The sequence below is a fragment of the Nycticebus coucang genome, chromosome 3, assembly GCF_027406575.1.
Source record: "Nycticebus coucang isolate mNycCou1 chromosome 3, mNycCou1.pri, whole genome shotgun sequence".
Lineage (NCBI taxonomy): Eukaryota > Metazoa > Chordata > Mammalia > Primates > Lorisidae > Nycticebus > Nycticebus coucang.
Genome location: NC_069782.1, coordinates 3,110,185 through 3,129,174, shown reverse-complemented (window position 1 = coordinate 3,129,174; position 18,990 = coordinate 3,110,185). Strand labels below are relative to the sequence as shown.

General features: G+C 58.4%; 1 protein-coding gene across 4 annotated transcripts in view; it reads left to right on the top strand.

The window, feature by feature from the left end:
• Window positions 1-18,990, top strand: part of GRAMD4 (GRAM domain containing 4) — a 76,870-nt gene that overhangs the window by 53,826 nt on the left and 4,054 nt on the right. Inside the window, exons 5-17 of one of the 4 annotated variants that reach the window (XR_008378910.1) lie at window positions 3,273-3,334; window positions 5,851-5,983; window positions 6,534-6,559; window positions 7,038-7,129; window positions 8,434-8,525; window positions 9,425-9,473; window positions 10,737-10,808; window positions 11,014-11,057; window positions 11,128-11,237; window positions 14,141-14,295; window positions 16,407-16,554; window positions 16,725-17,369; window positions 17,486-18,977. Coding sequence is in view for 2 of the 4 variants with exons in the window: in XM_053585000.1 (XP_053440975.1) it covers window positions 3,273-3,334; window positions 5,851-5,983; window positions 6,534-6,559; window positions 7,038-7,129; window positions 8,434-8,525; window positions 9,425-9,473; window positions 10,737-10,808; window positions 11,014-11,057; window positions 11,128-11,237; window positions 14,141-14,295; window positions 16,407-16,554; window positions 16,725-16,818 (1,077 nt within the window). In the remaining 2 variants the exon portion in view is untranslated. Of the gene's footprint in view, window positions 1-3,272; window positions 3,335-5,850; window positions 5,984-6,533; window positions 6,560-7,037; window positions 7,130-8,433; window positions 8,526-9,424; window positions 9,474-10,736; window positions 10,809-11,013; window positions 11,058-11,127; window positions 11,238-14,140; window positions 14,296-16,406; window positions 16,555-16,724; window positions 18,978-18,990 lie in introns of those variants that run through there. The other 3 variants (XR_008378911.1, XM_053585001.1, XM_053585000.1) reach the window with 3 other exon arrangements.

Genomic DNA, 18,990 nt, shown 5'->3' with positions numbered 1-18,990 from the left:
CTCCTGGGGTGGTGGTGCTGCCCCAGCTTCTGGAGGGGACATGTGCAAGTGACACCTTTGTTCTCAGACAGTCCCACCCTGGCTGAGCTCCCAGGGCCTCCTCCCAGCCCCACGGTGCTGACAGCAGGAAGCAGGTCCCTCCAGAGCCACATTTCAGGTTGCAGAGCCGGTGCTGGAATAGCCCACGAGGCTTGTGTCCCTCTGCACAGCGTCTAAACTGGATGAGGCCTGGAAGCTCAGGCCACCTCCCACACCTCACACTCACACTGACCATACCTTTGTCCACAGCTCTCCCCTGCTTTGAATGAATGGCTCTCACTGGTTTGGGATATGTGCTTCCACCTGGGGTGGAGGACACCCTGACTAGGCCCTGGCTGCTTCACAGGGGCCATTGTTGTTACAGCTCTGTGTGTCCTGCTTAACACCTCATGTGCACACACATCTACACAAATCTACACACACCACACACAGCATACAACCATACACACCACACACATCTACACACACCACACACACACTGTATACTCCACACACAGTATACAACCATATACACCACACCATATACACACCCCACACACACCACACTCACACCCTCCCCAGACCTATACACACATCACACACAGCACAGATGCACACCCACATCACCCTCTTATGTTGTAGAATTAAAACACAGTAATGACAGTTGTACAAACCCCTAGTTTGGCTTTTAAGAAAATTCTCAGAAAATCACCTTGGTGCAAGCCTGCCCTCAGATGGGCAAGCCCGTCTCCGTCCTGGCACCAGAAGCTCCCACTGGCCTTGCCCTCTTATTCCCCTGGCCTGAGGTTTCTCTTTGGGGATTGAGCCTCCCCGGCTTCTCTCTCTCTCCCTTCCGGCCCCGCAGCCCCAGAGTTAGGGAGTAGGGAGGGGGACGGTCCAGCTCTGGGCTGCATCTGCACCGGGCCTGTGTTGGAAGGAAGTGGACCCTGGTAACCGTCCAGTACCTCTGTCCAACCTGGGAGGGCCTACCCTGGTGTCCACCCTCCACGGCTTATGCCTTTACCCTGTGGCCTAAGGTACTGAGTTCAGGAAATGTCAGGCTTTCTGAAGGAAACTCCCACGCCCCGCCCCCACGCCTCGGAGGCCAAAGTGGCGCCACCTGATGGGTGCTCGGGCTGGAACCCCACTATGCTGCCTGCCCTCTGTCTTCCCACTAAGTTTTGAAAAATGTCCTGGGCAACACTGTCATGAACCAGCCAGGACAGGCAGCCCTGTGCTCCGTGTTTGGCCTCATATGGAGGATGTGGCGCTCCTGTCACCTGGGGCACCTGCTGCCAGGGCTCGGCCCCTCCCCGAGCTGCTGCCACACATTAACATATAAACTGCGTGTTTATCTCTAGCAGCTAATTGTGCTGGGAAAAATCCTGCAGCCACTGACACTGCATTAATAGACGGAAAACAAGCGACACTGGCCACAGAACTTGGGCAGCCCTCGCCTCAGGGCCCCGCCCCCACCCCAGCCATGGCCTGGAGGCCTCATGGTGCACACCTGGGCCAGGCTGGGAGCCAATTTGCTTCTTTAAAGATGGGGTCTCCCTGAAGTGTGGCAGCTCACAGCTTGCTGCAGCCTGAACTCCTGGGCTCATAAGATCCTCCTGCCTCAGCCTCCCAAGAAGCTGGGACTACAGGTGTACACCACCACACCTGGCTAGTTTTTCTAGTTTCTGTAGAGATGAGGTCTTGCCATGTTGCCCAGGCTGGTCTTGAACTTCTGGCCTCAAGTAATTTTCCTTCCTTATCCTCCCAGAGTGCTGGGATTATTGGCGTGAGCCGTGTGCCCAGCCAGTCCGTCAGTGCTTCCTGGCTGAGTTGCCTCTTCTGGAATCCCACTGGAGATCCTGGGCTCCCCATGTGCCCTGGGCCTGCGTCCTGTCCCCAGTGACTCCCTGTTCTGTTGGTAGCTCTGGGCATGGTCATGTGTCTGGGCAGCCCCACCCTGGTAACAGGGAGGGCTGGGCGTGGAGTCTGGCCCTGCCCGTGGCTGTGGCTCCCTTCTCAGGGACCCGCCTCCATCTCAACGTCTCTATGTCCATCGTCCCAGGAGGCCGCAGCCCCGGCCCAGCACCAGCTCTGCTGGTCTCCTGTCCAGGTGTCCCCTGCACTCTGTTCTCCAGCATGCGTGGCAGTCACAGGTCACAGTGACAGGTCATAGCCTGAGGACCGGGTTGGTTCATGACACTGTCAGTGTGAAATCACATGATACAGACAAAGCGGAAACCATTTCTCCCCCATAGCTGAAAGCAAGGGGCTCCTGTGCTGAGGGTGCCCTGGGGGGAGTGCCCTCTGCACCCCTCCCACCCCCGCACAGGTTTGCCTGGGGCCCCTGTTGTCCAGGACAGTGGTGGATGAGGTGGGCTAAGAGGTGTGGCCTGAGAGGAGGGTACAGCTTACCAGAGGACCAGGACAGAGATGGCACCAAGGGTCAGGTTTAGGTCACCTGCTGGGGTCAGGCTCCCTCGGGGCACACAGTGGAGAGTCAGTCTGTGGGATCTGAACATGTGGATAGAAACTGCTGGAGAAGGCAGAGTGCGGGGGTCCGAGGCCTAGTGACAGCTGTGATCAGGGTGTGGCAGGGCTGGGGGACAGGGGACTCAGGCAGGTGGCCAACCTGGGCCTCCCCCAGCCTGTGGCCTTCTGTGGTGCTTGATGGGTTCGTGTGTGTTGATTGGTACCTTTTCATTAGCAGACTGATTGGTAATATAATTTTTTTTTTTTTTTGTAGAGACAGAGTCTCACTTTATGGCCCTCGTAGAGTGCCGTGGCCTCACACAGCTCACAGCAACCTCCAACTCCTGGGCTTAAGCGATTCTCTTGCCTCAGCCTCCCGAGTAGCTGGGACTATAGGCGCCCGCCACAACGCCCGGCTATTTTTTGGTTGCAGTTTAGCCGGGGCCGGGTTTGAACCCGCCACCCTCGGCATATGGGGCCGGCGCCTTACGACTGAGCCACAGGCGCCACCCGGTAATATAATTTTAAGAGCGAAAATTAATAGAAAAGGAGGGAGTTGTAGGAGGCTTTATTTGGCTGCTGAAAAATAAATTGCGCCTGCTGGGAAGGCGGCACTGCGCTTGGCTGGGCACTGTTGTGACCACCTCTGAGCAGCACTGTTCCTGGGGAGCGACCTGCTCAGTGCGCCCTCCTGTGCGGAAGGGCCCTGTGAGCCCAGGATGCGCGTGCCCGACTCGGCACCCTGTTCTGAGCTAACATATCTTGCTTCTTCTCCCCCTCTCAAGAACGGAGGAGCAGACGGCTCAACCACCACCGAAGGGGCAGGCCCCAGCCAGCAACGGAGCAGGTAGGCCCCGCTGTGTGGGCGGCCGTGTGGGCTGTGTTCCCAGGGCACCCTCTGCGCGGGAATCTCCCTCCTGTCATTGAGAGCTTGTGAGTCATCATAGCAAACTTAAGTCATCCAACCAAAACCTGAGTGTATTTTTGCATAGAAATAGGACATGTTATTTTGTCCTTGGCTGCAGAGAAGTGGTGTGAGGGCTGTGCTGGTCACTGCCATGACCTGGCAGTTCCCTGTGGCTGACTATCCTGATGTCAGGATAGAAGGGACAGTGGAGACCACCGCCGGAGGTGCCCAGCTCCGGAGTCAGGAGACAGAGCCTTTTCTCTCTTCTCTTTTCTTCCTGCCCTGGACCCTCTTCTTTCTCTTACTCCACACTGTACTCTAGAACTGTCCTTTCAAGGACTAATGGGGGGTTGGATGTTCCCTTCAGCTCTCATGAGCCTTGGGCCAGGAGTTCTCTGTGGCAGGGCCCATTCCTGCGGGTCGGGCCCTCACAAGGACCTCCCTGCCTGTGCCCGCGGAGCCCAGAGAGTTAAAGCAGAAGGCTCTTAGGCTGTTGCTTCCAGCCCTGCCCTGTATAAAAATGAGAAAACCGTCTAGGCATGGTGGTTCACGCCTGTAATCCCAGCACTCTGGGAGGCCAAGGCAGGAGGACTGCTTGAGCCCAGGAGTTTGAAGTTTCTGTGAGCTCTGATGACGCCATGGCACTCTGAGTGCCTGGGTAACAGAGTGAGGCTCTGTCTAAAAAAATAACGGCCCCAGGAGGGAAGGCCTCTCCCTGTCCACAACCTCACAGAGCTGCCTTCCAGAGGGGATGGTGTTTGCCGCCCCCACCCCCCAACCAGGGACTGGGTGTTGGACCCACCCAGCCCAGCTTGGGGCTATATCCCCTGGCGCGTGGCCTCTTTGGGCCCTTAAGACCCTTGGTCTGTGAACCTTGGCCACCAAGCCAGGAGCAGAACAGGAGACCCCAGGGTCCCCCTACTAATGGTCCAGCCTTGTCTGCCCTGCCCAGGCCTGTCTTTACTCACTCGCTTTGGTCAGGCTCTGTGTGAAGGAGCGTGGGCCAGAAAGTGCTGCCTTGGCTGTGGCCCCAGCACCCTCTAGGACAGTGGTTCTCAACCTTCCTAATGCCTCCTAATGCTGCGACCCTTTAATATAGTTCCTCATGTTATGGTGACCCCCAACCATAAAATTATTTTAATTATAGTTACTTCATAACTATAATTTTGCTACTGTTATGAATCGTAATGTAAATATCTGATGTGCAGGATGTATTTTCATTGTTACAAAGGGGTCACGACCCACAGGTTGAGAACCTCTGCTCTAGGAGGAGGAGGGAGTGGGGGTGGGGCCAGACCTCATGCTGCCCCCTGCACAAGTGAAGGCACAGCGGGTCAGTGGACAGTCCCATTACACGGTCAGTCATCAAAGGCGTTAGGGATAAGCCAGGCTAGGTTTTTCAGGGAACTAGCCTCAAGGGGCCTGACAGAAAGACCTGCCTGGTTCTGGTTAATGACAAGGTAGTGCCAGAGGCGTGGGTTTCAGAATAAGGGGGACCTGTTCTCCTCAGTTACCCGGCACCAATCCCTGGATCTGGGGGTCAGTAAGCTACAGCCCCTGTCTGGTTTCACATTTTAAATGGTTGAAAAAACTCAAAAAACTGTGTGGTGAAATGTGACCATTACATAAATCTGAGATTTTAGTGTCTGTAAATGAACTTCCCCAGGAGCACGGCCACATATCAGTGTGTGGTGTCTGCTGCTGTGGGGGTGAGTTTGCCAACACTGCCTGGACTTTTCACCTTAAAAACCACGCTTTTTTGGTTGGGCTGTGGGAAGCAGCCTGGGAGCCTGCCTACCTGCCAGGGACCTTGGGGTGCATACACCTCAATGCCACGTGTCCTGTAGCCCCCAGGCTTCTGCCCTGAGCCCGTGGTGCCCGCTGTTTGGTGGCACCTGCCCCCCTTTACCACACTGCTCAATCAGTGCTTGCTGTAGGCTGCCCCGCAACTGACTTTCAGAATGCACAGGCTGGTCCACGCCTCAGTGACCATGTGGGGACCTGTGGTGTGAGCTTCTGTCTGTGGGTCTCAGCCTTGCTCAGCAGTGTGAGTCACCAGACTCAGCCATGAGAGCTCACCCAGGCTGCTGCCTTGCCTGGGCCCTGTCCTTCCCAGGACACCCCCCAACACTGGCTGGTCCTCAGACTCTGCAGGTCTGGGGAGGGGGAGTGATGAACCCACCCAGAAAAAGCAGAGATGGAGGGGGATGTTGAGACAGACCCCTGAGGTGGGCCAAGTGACAGCCTGGATAGCCTGTGCTGGCCAAGAGAGGGCCTGGCTTGGCGGAGGGTCCAGTGTGTGTTTGCTGCTCACACCTCGTGTCTTTAAAGAACTGAGTCCTTCAGGATTTTCTCTGGCAGGGACCCCTTCGTTCCCCAGCTGCTGTCCCTTCAAGAGTTTCCTGCTTCCTTCGCCAGGCCTCTGTGCCCCTCACCTGGCCTCTGCCTCCCTGCAGACCGCCGGAGCCAGGGGCTGTCCTCTCGTGCCCAGAAGTGGTTCTATGAGAAGTTCGGGGCGTACGTGGAGGACTTCCGCTTCCAGCCTGAGGAGAGCACTGTGGAGGCAGAGGAGCCGCTCAGCGCCCGCAGGTGAGGGCCTGCACACAGCCCAGGGGTGGCCACGCTGAGGCTTTAGCAGGCAGGCCGTGTCTGTCACATTGAACCGACACTGTCTCCCTATGGTCTTCTGGTGGGGGGGATGTGACTGGCAGGGGACCTCGAGCCCAGCTCAGGGACGCACAGCATGAGGTAGCCCAGACCCCTATCACATCCATGCTGCTCTTGCTCATGGATTGTGACGAATGTCCCCTGGGGACAGTGGGCTCAGGGGTCACCTTCCCAGGGCCTTCCCTACACCAGTGGTTCATGTTTCCCCTCACTTGCCAGGCACTGGGGTCTCAGGGGAGTGAGGACAGCAGGGCCTTGGGGATTTCTGTGGGCAGGTGAAGGGAACAGTTCCATTGGCAAGCAGTTCCTTTGCTTAGGGTGTGGCAGCAAGGGCCACCCCAGGGCATGGCACTGCTTGAGTTGCTGGCTGTGTGTGCTGGAGGGGTCCCAGGCACTTGGGCCACCAGCCAGAAGGGGTGGGCGGTGGGGATGTAGGACCTCCATGCACTGATGCCAGCTCCTCTCCTCCCAGGTTGACCGAGAACATGAGACGCCTGAGTGAGTACTTGGGGCCAACGCTGCAGGGGCCCGGTGCGGGGGGCACTAGAAGTGCAGGGTGTGGGGCACAGGTGAGCTGAGCTGAGCTTCTCTCGGACCTTCAAGAAGATACCTGCTTGGCCCCTGGGGACGAGGCCCAGGCCCTCAGGCTGCCCCTGCCCTGCAGTGGGAGTTTTCCCAGGGCCTGGAGCCCTGACACTTGGGATAAAAAGTGATGCTTTCCTTAGATGCTCCCCAGCCCTGGGGGCTCTGGGGGAGCCTCTCCCCTCATGTTTACCTTGTCACCTTTCTCTTGTCCACTGTTTTTTTTGGGGGGGTTCAGGTGGCATCTCCCCACAGAGAGCTCAGGAGAGAGTGCTGGCCTTGGGGTCAGCAGGACCCTGTATTGGCTCCTGTTGGGTTTTGTGACAGCCAGAGAGGCCAGCCTGACCCTGCACATGGGCACAGGGCTCATTGATTTTGTCTGCTTTGTCCCCAGAGCGTGGTGCCAAGCCCGTGACAAACTTTGTGAAGAACCTCTCTGCCTTATCTGACTGGTACTCTGTCTACACATCTGCCATCGCCTTCACCGTGAGTGGCTGGCTCCTGGCTGGGTGGGGGGTGACATCACTCCACCCTGGAAACACTTGCTTGGGCTCCAGAGACATGCTCAGCCTCAGTTTCCTCATCTGTAAAGTGAGCACACTGATGCTTACACCCAACCACAGGGTCACTTTGAGGATTAAAGACGTCAGGTGGGGCCCAGGGCCCCCTGGACAGAGCCGTAGTGGCCGCTGTCTCGGCACAGGCATGCCTCTCACCACCCATGCCGGCACCAGGGAGGCTCCAGACAAGAGTGGGGGTGTAGAGCTCCCAGCCGGCCTTTGTGAGCCATGGGCCCTGGGGAAGGAGAGGATGTCAGGGCTGACGTTGCCAGGGGCTCTTGGGGCTGTAGGCCCCACAGCTCTGCCCAGAATCGTCCTGCAGCAGCTGCCCCTGAGCCACACACAGGGAGACTGCGTCTCTTTCTGAGGACTTGAGCCTCTGTGGGAGCCCCGTGACCTTGGGGCAGGGGCCTGCAGACTGCCGCTGTCCCACTGCGGCCACAGCCCAGGAACCCTCTAAAGCTTCCAGGGTGGCTGCCCTACCTCTCTGGCACCCTCTCAGCTGAAGCCATCAGCCCCAAAGTCCCTAGCTGGATTCAGCTTAGAGGGGTCCTGAGGACCACCCCAGCCCTGAAGCCTGTGGCCTTGTGCCTGTCCTGGACATGCCTGCCCTGCTGGGAGATGAAAGTTGGAGTGGGGGGCAGCTCCGTCCTGGCCTTCGGGGTCTCTTCCCCTGTGACCCTTCACAAATGCCTTGTGTTGTAAGGTGGGTGCTGCCCTGGTCCGGGATACCAATGTGTCATATCTGTTAAGGCTAAGAAACTACCCAAGATTCAGACCCACCTCCCTGGCCTCTGCCTGGATGCGGGTAGATTCCATTCCCAGCCCCCCTGAGCTTCTGCTATATGTCTGCAGCTGCGTGGGGGAGGGACGTGCCACCAGGGGGTTCTCAACCCACAGTTGGCCGCCCCCCCTCAGCGGTGCTGAGCCCTGGTGATGCCAAGTCCAGTGTGTGGGAGCACACCGGGGGACCAGGATGAGGGGCCTAGCGCTCCTCTCCTGGTCCTGGTCAGTGTCACGCCCCTCCCCCTGAGGGCAGCGGCTCCATCCTGAGTGGGTTCTCTGGCAGCTCTTAGCTGGGAAGCAGCTTCCCTGTCAGACATGTCCTCCTCCCAGGGTGTGTTGGGAGCCCTGGGCCAAGTCTCTATGCTGGGTGCTGCCGATTTGGAGGGTGGGGGCTTGTCCTAAGCCAACTGTCACGTGGCCTAACTCTACATCCTGAATCCACAGGTGTATATGAATGCCGTGTGGCACGGCTGGGCCATCCCCTTGTTCCTGTTTCTAGCAATTCTGAGGTTATCCCTCAATTACCTCATCGCCAGGTAGGTGTGCGAGTTTGTCCTGGGCTACTTTATCCCTATGTCCGTGGATCATGCCACCCATAACACACGATGGATGTGTCATGCCTTGGTGTTTGCAGGGAATCTCTGGCAGGCTTCAGACCCCCAGGCAGGCAGTTCTCCCCAAACCTCAGCGTGTTGGTCACTGACGCCACAAGGGGCTCAGTACCATGTAAGGTGCCTGCTGATGACTGTCATGAGATGGACAGGCCTAGACTCGGGGCGGGGTGAGCATACTGAAGCTATCACGTCCACCTGGGGGTATATCACAGCAGCACAGGCTCACCAGGCTGGGCCCAGGCCCTGCACTGCTTCCTGAACCCCTGCTGAGCCCCCTGCCCCCTGGGGAGGCCCAGACCCTGGGCCGAAGCTCAGCTTCTTACCCACCTGAAGGGAGCAGCCCTGATTCTAGACTTTTCCTCAGCTCTCCAAAAGTTTGTATTTTTATATGCTGATTTTTCTAGATGACTTTCTATGCCTAAGCAGGTTCATTTGGAAATGTGTTTGTAGCAAACTCATCAGTCCTCTCAAGGAGTTGTGGCCCCAGAGAGGAGCAGGATTAGTGGAAACACTGCTGTTGCTGTTTCCACTGGCTCTGTCGAAGGCGTCCCCCTCACCTCTAGTTGCTTTACAATGTGGCCCTTCTCCTCCAGTGGCCCTCAGGGAGGGGCCGAAGAGAGTGACAGGAATAGTCCACTGCTGGGGAGTGGTCCCGGTTGTCCCGGAGTGCACTGGCAGGGGGTTCGGGGAGCCCGTCTGGCCAGCAGAGAAGGGCCCCTTTAAGCCCCGCTGGGAGGCCAGGCAGCAATACGATGTCACCCCTACCATGCTGTTTGCAGGTGACACTGTTTAAAGGTGTGTGGTTGCTTCCTTTTTGCCAGGGGCTGGAGGATACAGTGGAGCATTGTGCCGGAGGTGTCTGAAGCTGTGGTAAGTCCTACAGGGCCAAGAGTCCCCTCTGTCCATCTGTGCCAGGTGGGGGCTTAGTCTGTGGGTGCTGTACAGGGAAGGGCCTGTGCAGGAAAGCCACAGACGGGGAGTCTTCGGATGAGGCTGTGTGGCTCTCCTCTGGGAGCCCTGCCCTGGAGAGAAGTGGAGGAGGAGGAACCTGACAACCCCAGCCCCAAGCCCCAGCCTTTTCTAGCTGGGGCTCCCAACTAGGGTATGATGTGATGGGGGTGGGGCAGCAAGGGGCTGCTGTAGCCCCCATAGCCTCCCTGGGTAGAGGGGCAAACAGTGAACTAGATGAGTAGATGTGGCCCTGCCTAGGACTCTAGAGTCTGCTTCTGGCCCACTCCTGGTTTGTAAATAAAGTTTTATTGGCACACAGCCATACCCGCACTTACTGCCACGGCTGTGTTTGCACAACAGACGAGTAGCTGTGGCAGACTGGACTATGTGGCCCAAGAAGCCCCCAGATCTTTTATAGCAGCTTGTTCTTTTTTTTTTTTTTTGTAGAGACAGAGTCTCACATACCGCCCTCAGGTAGAGTGCCGTGGCATCACACAGCTCACAGCAACCTCTAACTTGAGCTTACGCGATTCTCTTGCCTCAGCCTCCCGAGCAGCTGGGACTACAGGCGCCTGCCACAACGCCCGGCTATTTTTTTGTTGCAATTTGGCCGGGGCTGGGTTTGAACCCGCCACCCTCGGCATATGGGGCCGGCACTCTACTCACTGAGCCACAGGCGCCGCCCTATAGCAGCTTGTTCTAGAGGGAGACTTTGGCCCAGGGGGTAGGACCATCAGGTGTGTATAGAGGGAGGCCCTGGTGCCTCCACGGTCTGGTCAGACACTAAGCACCTGCTCTGGGTATGGGGTGCACAGAGGTGGGGGTGGTGGCCAGGAGGAGGCAGGGATGTGCCCACCCGGCCCTGAGAGCCTTGGGAGGTTCTTAATGAACGGGAGACATGTGGAGTCTGATAGGCGGGACAAGATGGTCTCCCTGCCTATGGGCAAGGGAGTGGGCTAAGTGGCCTCAGTGTATCTGCAGAGCCCAGCTGTGTGCACTGCCCTCCAGATGAGAGTTCACCATCAGCCCAGAGGGCCACTCTCTTTGCACCCAGGTCCCTGAGTGGGAGGGGCAGGCTGACCCACAGGTCCCTGGGGCTGGGAGGCCTTCATGCTGTTTTGTCAGTAATTGTTCTGAACTATTAAATTTCAGTGGAAAATTCTCTTTCCCCTTTGACTGAAGGAACCTCCCAAAGAAGACCTGACTGTGTCTGAGAAGTTCCAGCTCGTGCTGGATGTTGCCCAGAAAGCCCAGGTATGGCCGCCTCCTGATGTGGTCTCTGGGGGATGCTGGGCCCGGCCCTAGGCAGAGAAGTGACCACCCACCCCCAGGGAGTAGCTAGATAGGACCACTGGGCTGTGAGTGGCCAGAGGTGTCTCTGGCCTCCCAGAATGTGAGCTCTCCCAGGGTTGTGGAGGGACTGAAGATCTGTCACGATCGAGGTTTCTTCTTTATGCAGAACCTTTTTGGCAAGATGGCTGACATCCTGGAAAAGATTAAGAAGTAAGTCCCAGCCCCCACCTGGCGGTCGTGGCACACCCGACCCTGCCTGAGCCCACCATCTCCCTTCCAGCTTGTTCATGTGGGTGCAGCCCGAGATCACACAGAAGCTGTACGTGGCGCTGTGGGCCGCCTTCCTGGCCTCCTGTTTCTTCCCCTATCGCCTGGTGGGGCTCGCCGTGGGTAAGGAGCTGTCCCGACCGCATGGGTGCATGTGTCCCAGTAGTGTCAGGGATGAGCAGCTGCATCCTACCAGTGTCTGTGGGGTGTTGGCATGCCTGCAAGAGCAGGGCAGGCCTGCGGGTGAAGACCTGGAGAGCCTGCTTTTTGTCGAAATGTTTCGATTTAGGAGAGATGGAACCCATGTAGGACATAGGCCGCTTCTTAATCACATGTGCCCTCTGCTTGTAAGGGGCCACAGTTTCTTGCCCAGGGGAAGGAACTGGTGAACCCTAGGCTCAGTAGGCCCTAGAAACACTGGGGATTCTCTCTGCGTGGGCTGTGCTGACAGTTGGGGGAGCCTGAGTCTGGTTTGAGGTGCAGGGAAGCTGGTTGTAGCTGGTTAAGTTTGGTGACGTGGCCAAGGCTGTGAGTTACAACATCCTGAAATGTTTGTTTCTGGAGTTGTGGTTGAGAGGGACAGGGGAGCTGGCTGCGTGGCCCAGGTTGTGTGGGGTCAGGTGTGGTGTGCAGCCGCCCCCACCCCCTACAATGGGGGGCAGCCTGTCCACGTGCTGCTCTCTGTCTTCTCTCTTTCCCTCAACAATGACCCAGCATCTGATGTGGGCCGGGCATTGGCAGTCAGGAGCAAGACCTGTCCTGTGGGGCAGGCAGGAATTGTCTAAGCCCTAAAAGGATGGTTTGTGTGAATTGTGAGAGAGTGTGGGGGAAGACCTTGAGCAGCATCTGGAGGGCAGACCTCCCCCCACGCTCTCAAAAGCCCAGACATCCCTCTTGCCTCGTAGGCTCAGGAAAGCAGTTAGAGGCTCCAAGCTAGTAGTACAGAGCAGGACTGAGTTCTAGCAGCAGCAGCTCAAGGTGGCTCCCTGGGGCTCAGTGGTGTCCCAGTATGAGGTGAAGCGAGATCAGGGCTTTGGTTTTGAAACCCAGATCTTTACCCCCCAAATGCCCAGAGCCCCTGTTTAGTCTCAAGTCTCCTGGAGTGTGAATATATAGGGGACTGCCGAGACCTCAAGTCAGACCTCTGATGAGGGGTCAGTTCACAGGTGTAGCAGCATCTGGGGCTCACGGGTCCCTGGGACAGTCTGCCCTCTCTGAGCCGGGTGGTTAGGCACTTGGGGCTTGGTGTCTGAATCTGTCCTGCGTCCGCTTGTGGCAGCTGGTGTGGCTTGGTCCTTGCGACCACACTACGTTCACAGCATCAGGTGGTACTTACTGACCCTGCCTGATGTTGTCTGAGACGTCATCTTCCTTCATCACTGTCTGACCTCTGCCTGTGCTAACAGGAGCCCTGACCGCAGAGGGCGAGGATGGCCCAGCTGGGATCTGAGGGCTCTCAAGCTGAGCTGTCCCTCATGGCTGGGCTGGAGGAGGCCTGGGAGCTCAGTCCAGTTGACCAAGCCAGTGTCCCACTCCTGCCCTTCCCCACCTGAGTGTATTTCTAGAGTGAAAAGGTTGGGAACTTGGGTCCAAAAAGTCAGACTTGGTTTATCCATTTGTGTGAAAATGTCTTACAAAGGCAAGACATAAGCAAAACACAGGCACAGCTTTCTCTAATTCCCTTTCTAGAAAAAGAAAGATGGGACATGAACTCAGAGCCTGCAGGCTTTCGCATCTGCTCTGTGAGGATGGCTTTGCAGGCAGCTCAGCAGCCCCCAGCACTAGGAGTAGCCCGACATTTCTAGCTGCTCAGAGGACCAGCTTCCCTAGCTCCAGCTGCATGTCCCTGTGCGTTGCTGGGGGGCGTGGTGGTCCTCTGTGCTCCAGTTCTAGGCATGCCCCCTTTGGGCAAGCGACCACAGCTGATGAACATCTCACAGGGCACAGGAGCCAGCTGCAGAAACTGTTAGAGCAAGTGGTGGGGAGGCCTCACAGGGGCCAGGGCCACGGGCAGAGGGAGCAGCACTGGGTGAGGGGTCAGGTGGGGGTGAACTTGGGGAGGACCTGTGCCCCAGAGGGACATCAGATTCTTTGTCAGGAGTTTGAGCAAAGGAGGGACTTTTTTTTTTTTTTTTTTGCAGTTTTTTTTTTGGCCAGGGCTCAGTTTAAACCCACCACCTCCGGCATATGGGACTGGCACCCTACTCCTTTGAGCCACAGGTGCCGCCCTAGGAGGGACATTCCTGACATATTTTATGTGGGTTAAGAACAGCTCTGGGTCAGGGCAGAGTTGGGGGCCATTGGGAAAACCTATAGAACTAGACAGGTTTGGGGAGGGTGTGGCTGGAGCAGGAGAGGGAGTGGCCTTGGCAGGAGTGGGTGTGGCCTAATCTAGAGGGTGTGGGCTGGTAGGAGTGGGTGTTGTCTTAGCAGGAAAGAGCGGGGCCTGGGTTGGAATGGGTGTGTCCTAGAGAGGGTGTGACCTGGTGGGAGTAGGTGGGTCCTAACCTGGAGAGGGTATAGTTTGGGTGGGAGTGGGTATGTCTTAGTCTAGAGAGGGGGTGGCCTAGTGGGAGTGGCTGGGGTGGACCTGACCTGTTTAGAAGGCAGAACCACTGATTTGGAGGTAGATGGGTTGGGGTGAGGGAGATGGTTGGAGATGCTGAGGGCATTCTCTGAACTGCAGGGTAGGTGATGGTGCCCTTTAGTACCATAAGGAAGGTGAGGAGGGACACACGGGGTGGGGACATACTGGAGAAGGAGCACATTAATGATTGGCACAGAGCTCAGGGAGTGGTCTCACCACAGGTGCAAAAGTGCAGGACATGGCCCTTGCCTGCATTTAAACCACGAAGCTGGGTTGGGATGAGGGGCAAGGCTGACCTGGATATCCAAGAGAGGCAGGCTGGGCTGGACTCGGGGACAGGGTGTAGATCTGGGAGATGGAAAGTTCTGGAACTATCATCCTAAACAGATGTGCAGAATCACCAGGTTCTGGGCTAAACAGGACCCTTCCCCTGCCCCAGGACTCTACGCAGGCATCAAGTTTTTCCTCATTGACTTCATCTTCAAACGCTGCCCAAGGCTGCGGGCCAAGTATGACACGCCCTACATCATCTGGAAGAATCTCCCCACAGACCCCCAGCTCAAGGAGCGCTCCAGCACCGCCATGTCCCGAAGGGTGAGCTCTGGCCTACAGCTGGGTGTGCATGGGGCAGGAAGCCTCAGCTCCAGGCCCGCAGTCCTCTGCTCACCTTCAGCCCGTCTGAAAGCCAATAGTGGCAGGTGCACAGGGCTCTGAGAGCCTGTGAGGTCTTTTCCCTGTCTCCAGCCACTGCTTTTCTGAGGCCCACCTGTCCTTTCACTCACCTACTGGGGCCAACCAGCCCCTCCTAAGCCAAGGGGCAGCACTTCAGGGTTGGGAGGGACCCCAGCCTAAAAGCCCCTTGGGGGTGCTTCCCCAAGGTGTGCTAGGCACAGGGTCCCCCTGAGCCAGGGTGAGGGCAGGCAGGGTGCCTCCTGCTGAGAGCCTGGGGCCTGGGAGTGACCACTCCATGGTGAATGCCTGGTCCTACTGTGCCTGCCCATAGGGCTTAGGCGTCAACGCCAACTAGCACCTGAGAAAGGTTCACCTGGTGCTCACAAGCTGGTCCTCAGCCATATTTTGTTTATGGTGACAGGCTCTGTGGGATTGGGCACAGTGTCCTGAGCCAGGACATAGGTGCTGTCCTTGGGGCATCTCAGACCTTGGGGGAGGTTCTGGGCCCAGCAGGCTTCGGAGGTTTTCTGGAGGCAATGAGGCTGGCCAGGAGGCTTCAGAGGTTTTCTAGAGGTGGTGAAGCTGGCCAGGAGGCTTTGGAGGGCTTTCTGGTGGTGGTGAGGCTGGCCGGGAGGCTTCGGAGGCTTTCTGGAGGCAGTGAGGCTGGCCGGGAGGCTTTGGAGGTTTTCCGGAGGCGGTGAGGCTGGCTGGGAGGCTTTCTGGAGGTGACGAGGCTGGCTGGGAGGCTTTGGAGGCTTTCTGGAGCGGGTGAGGCTGGCTGGGAGGCTTTGGAGGCTTTCTGGAGGTGGTGAGGCTGGCTGAGAGGCTTTGGAGGCTTTCTGCAGGTGGTGAGGCTGGCTGGGAGGCTTTGGAGGCTTTCTGCAGGTGGTGAGGCTGGCTGGGAGGCTTTGGAGGTTTTCCGGAGGCGGTGAGGCTGGCTGGGAGGCTTTCTGGAGGTGACGAGGCTGGCTGGGAGGCTTTGGAGGCTTTCTGGAGCCGGTGAGGCTGGCTGGGAGGCTTTGGAGGCTTTCTGGAGGTGGTGAGGCTGGCCGGGAGGCTTTGGAGGCTTTCTGCAGGTGGTGAGGCTGGCTGGGAGGCTTTGGAGGCTTTCTGCAGGTGGTGAGGCTGGCTGGGAGGCTTTGGAGGTTTTGCGGAGGCGGCGAGGCTGGCCGGAAGGCTTCGGAGGCTTTCTGGAGGTGGTGAGGCCGCACACAGTGCTGTGTACAGTGTCCACTAAGGAAAGGGCGGCCCTGTGTCCTACTGGTGCCTCAGAAGCTGGGAGCAGAAACTCTAGGTTGGATGTGATCATGCTTCCAGGTCCTGGGGTGACAAAGCTTTTGGTGAACCTGAACTCAGCCACAGGACAGCCCAGCCAGGCACTGGCCGTATGGGTGGCGGTGTGCTCCAGGCACGAAGGAGGCAACTGGGATTGGGGCATTCTTGGGATCAGCTGGTGCCGGCCCCCTTAGCAGAGAGTAAATAGAGCAAGGACGCGGCTGATGGGGCCCTGCTCAGCTCGGTGCGTCCTGACCTTGTGTCACGTGGACCCCGGTCCTTCCTTTGTCTTGGTCACACGTGTCTGTTGTCTCCTCTCTGGCCAGCTGTCAGGGCATGACAAGGTACGGTGTCCGTGTGAGAGCCCCAGCCTGTAGGGCCCCTTGCTGTGCTGTGCCTCTGGTTTTCTCATGTGCCTCCATGGCCTGTCCCATGGCTAGTTTCATTCGATTCATGAAATGTCAACCCCATGCTGGACAGCAGTGTCCTTGGACTGCTTGTGCTGGGGTTCGGCTTACTCACAGAGTTCAGTGTGGGGAAGGTGGGGCATTCCTGGGGTCTCCCCTCAAGGCAGAAGAAGGTGAAGCAGAGCTGGCACTGGGAGGGGTGGGGGGGCACGTCGCCCCCTTATTGGACCACCGCTTGCACGGGGATTGCATGCCTATAAGCACATCTGAGTCTGCAGCTGGCGTGAGCAGGGAGGCCCTGGTGTGTCCCCCACGCACCGTCAAGGCCTGACGCGCACTGTGTGCTGTCAGCAGCCACAGACGACCTCATCGCGGAGCTATGTGTCCAGCGCACCAGCTGGCCTGAGTAAAGAGGACGACGCCGGGCGCTTCCACAGCACCAAGAAGGGCAATTTCCACGAGATCTTCAACCTAACTGAGAATGAACGTCCACTGGCGGGTACGTGTGCACTGAGCCTATTCCCAGCTGAGCCCCAGGGAAAGGGCACACATGTGGGAGGTGACCTGCCCCTAACAGGGGCATCCCTGTCCTGCTCCCCAAGGGAGTATCACATCAAAGGACGAGTGTTTCCAGTGGGAAAGGTGACAGGTGGGTTTTGTCCCCGGCAGTGTGTGAGAACGGCTGGCGCTGTTGCCTGATAAACAGAGACCGCAAGATGCCCACAGACTACATCAGGAACGGCGTGCTGTACGTGACAGAGAAGTGAGTGGAGTGCTACAATTGAAGGAGAAATGTGAGCGGTTCCGTGCATGATGGAGAAGCAAGCGGGGTGCTGTGTGTGATGGAGAGGCGAGCGGGGTGCTGTGTGTGATGGAGAGGCAAGTGGGGTGCTGTGCATGATGGAGAGGCAAGCGGGGTGCTGTGTGTGATAGAGAGGCGAGTGGGGTGCTGTGTGTGATGGAGAGGCGAGTGGGGTGCTGTGCATGATGGAGAGGCGAGCGGGGTGCTGTGTGTGATGGAGAGGCGAGTGGGGTGCTGTGTGTGATGGAGAGGCAAGCGGGGTGCTGTGCATGATGGAGAGGCAAGCGGGGTGCTGTGTGTGATGGAGAGGCGAGTGGGGTGTTGTGTGTGATGGAGAGGTGAGCGGGGTGCTGTGTGTGATGGAGAGGTGAGTGGGGTGCTGTGCGTGACGGAGAGGTGAGTGGGGTGCTGTGCACGACAGAGAGGCGAGCGGGGTGCTGTGCGCGACGGAGAGGTGAGTGGGGTGCTGTGTGTGACGGAGAGGTGAGTGGGGTGCTGTGCGCAACGGAGAGGTGAGTGTGGTGCTGTGCGCGACAGAGAGCCGAGTGGGGTGCTGTGCGTGACGGAGTGGTGAGTGGGGTGCTGTGCGCGACAGAGAGGCGAGCGGGGTGCTTTGTGTGACGGAGAGGCGAGCGGGGTGCTGTGCGCGACGGAGAGGTGAGTGGGGTGCTGTGTGTGACGGAGAGGTGAGTGGGGTGCTGTGCGCAACGGAGAGGTGAGTGTGGTGCTGTGCGCGACAGAGAGCCGAGTGGGGTGCTGTGCGTGACGGAGTGGTGAGTGGGGTGCTGTGCGCGACAGAGAGGCGAGCGGGGTGCTTTGTGTGACGGAGAGGTGAGTGGGGTGCTGTGTGCAACGGAGAGGTGAGTGGGGTGCTGTGCGTGATGGAGAGGCGAGCGGGGTGCTGTGTGTGATGGAGAGGCGAGCGGGGTGCTGTGTGTGATGGAGAGGCAAGCGGGGTGCTGTGCATGATGGAGAGGCAAGCGGGGTGCTGTGTGTGATGGAGAGGCGAGTGGGGTGTTGTGTGTGATGGAGAGGTGAGCGGGGTGCTGTGCGTGACGGAGAGGTGAGTGGGGTGCTGTGCACGACAGAGAGGCGAGCGGGGTGCTGTGCGCGACGGAGAGGTGAGTGGGGTGCTGTGTGTGACGGAGAGGTGAGTGGGGTGCTGTGCGCAACGGAGAGGTGAGTGTGGTGCTGTGCGCGACAGAGAGCCGAGTGGGGTGCTGTGCGTGACGGAGTGGTGAGTGGGGTGCTGTGCGCGACAGAGAGGCGAGCGGGGTGCTTTGTGTGACGGAGAGGTGAGTGGGGTGCTGTGCGCGACGGAGAGGTGAGTGGGGTGCTGTGTGCAACGGAGAGGCGAGCGGGGTGCTATGTGTGATGGAGAAGTGAGTGTGGTGCTGTGCGCGACAGAGGCGAGCGGGGTGCTATGCGTGATGGAGAGGTGAGTGGGGTGCTGTGCGCAACGGAGAGGCGAGTGGGGTGCTGTGCGTGACGGAGAGGCGAGTGGGGTGCTGTGCGCGACGGAGAGGTGAGCGGGGTGCTATGTGTGACGGAGAGGTGAGTGGGGTGCTGTGCGTGATGGAGAGGTGAGTGGGCACCACAGCAGATGAGGGGCTCCTTGCCTCTCTGGGAGGGTGGGCAGCTGGCTTGAGTGGGATTTTTGGGAGGCCTCCTGCCAAGAGGCTGCCCCGCTCTGTCCCACTGTCTTCTCGGGCCTTCCAGGTGCTGCATCAGCCAAAGCCTTCCAGGGAGGTGAGGGTCAGTCTCCTGAGGAGGGGACTGTGCAGTGACCTGCTAGCACTGTTGCCTTTGGCATGTAGCAGCCTGAAGACCATCTGGCTTTTTCCACTAAAGCAAGACTGACCCCACCAGGCATGGGGGGTGGGTGAGCTGGCTGGGAGTGGTGTCTGTTTTTGGCCATGTAGAGCCCCGGACTACCTGGTCCCCCACACCTGCAGCAGAGGCCAAGGCCCCTGGGCTCGCCCATCCCCTGATCAGGAGCTGCCTGGGAGACCCAGGGACACCTGGGTCTTGGGTTAAACGTTTTAGCTTTTTGCACATGCAGCACTGGGTGGGGAGAGTGTCACTGTGTGTCCCCATGGGGCTATGGGGCAGCTGCTAGGTTGTCCCCTCCTC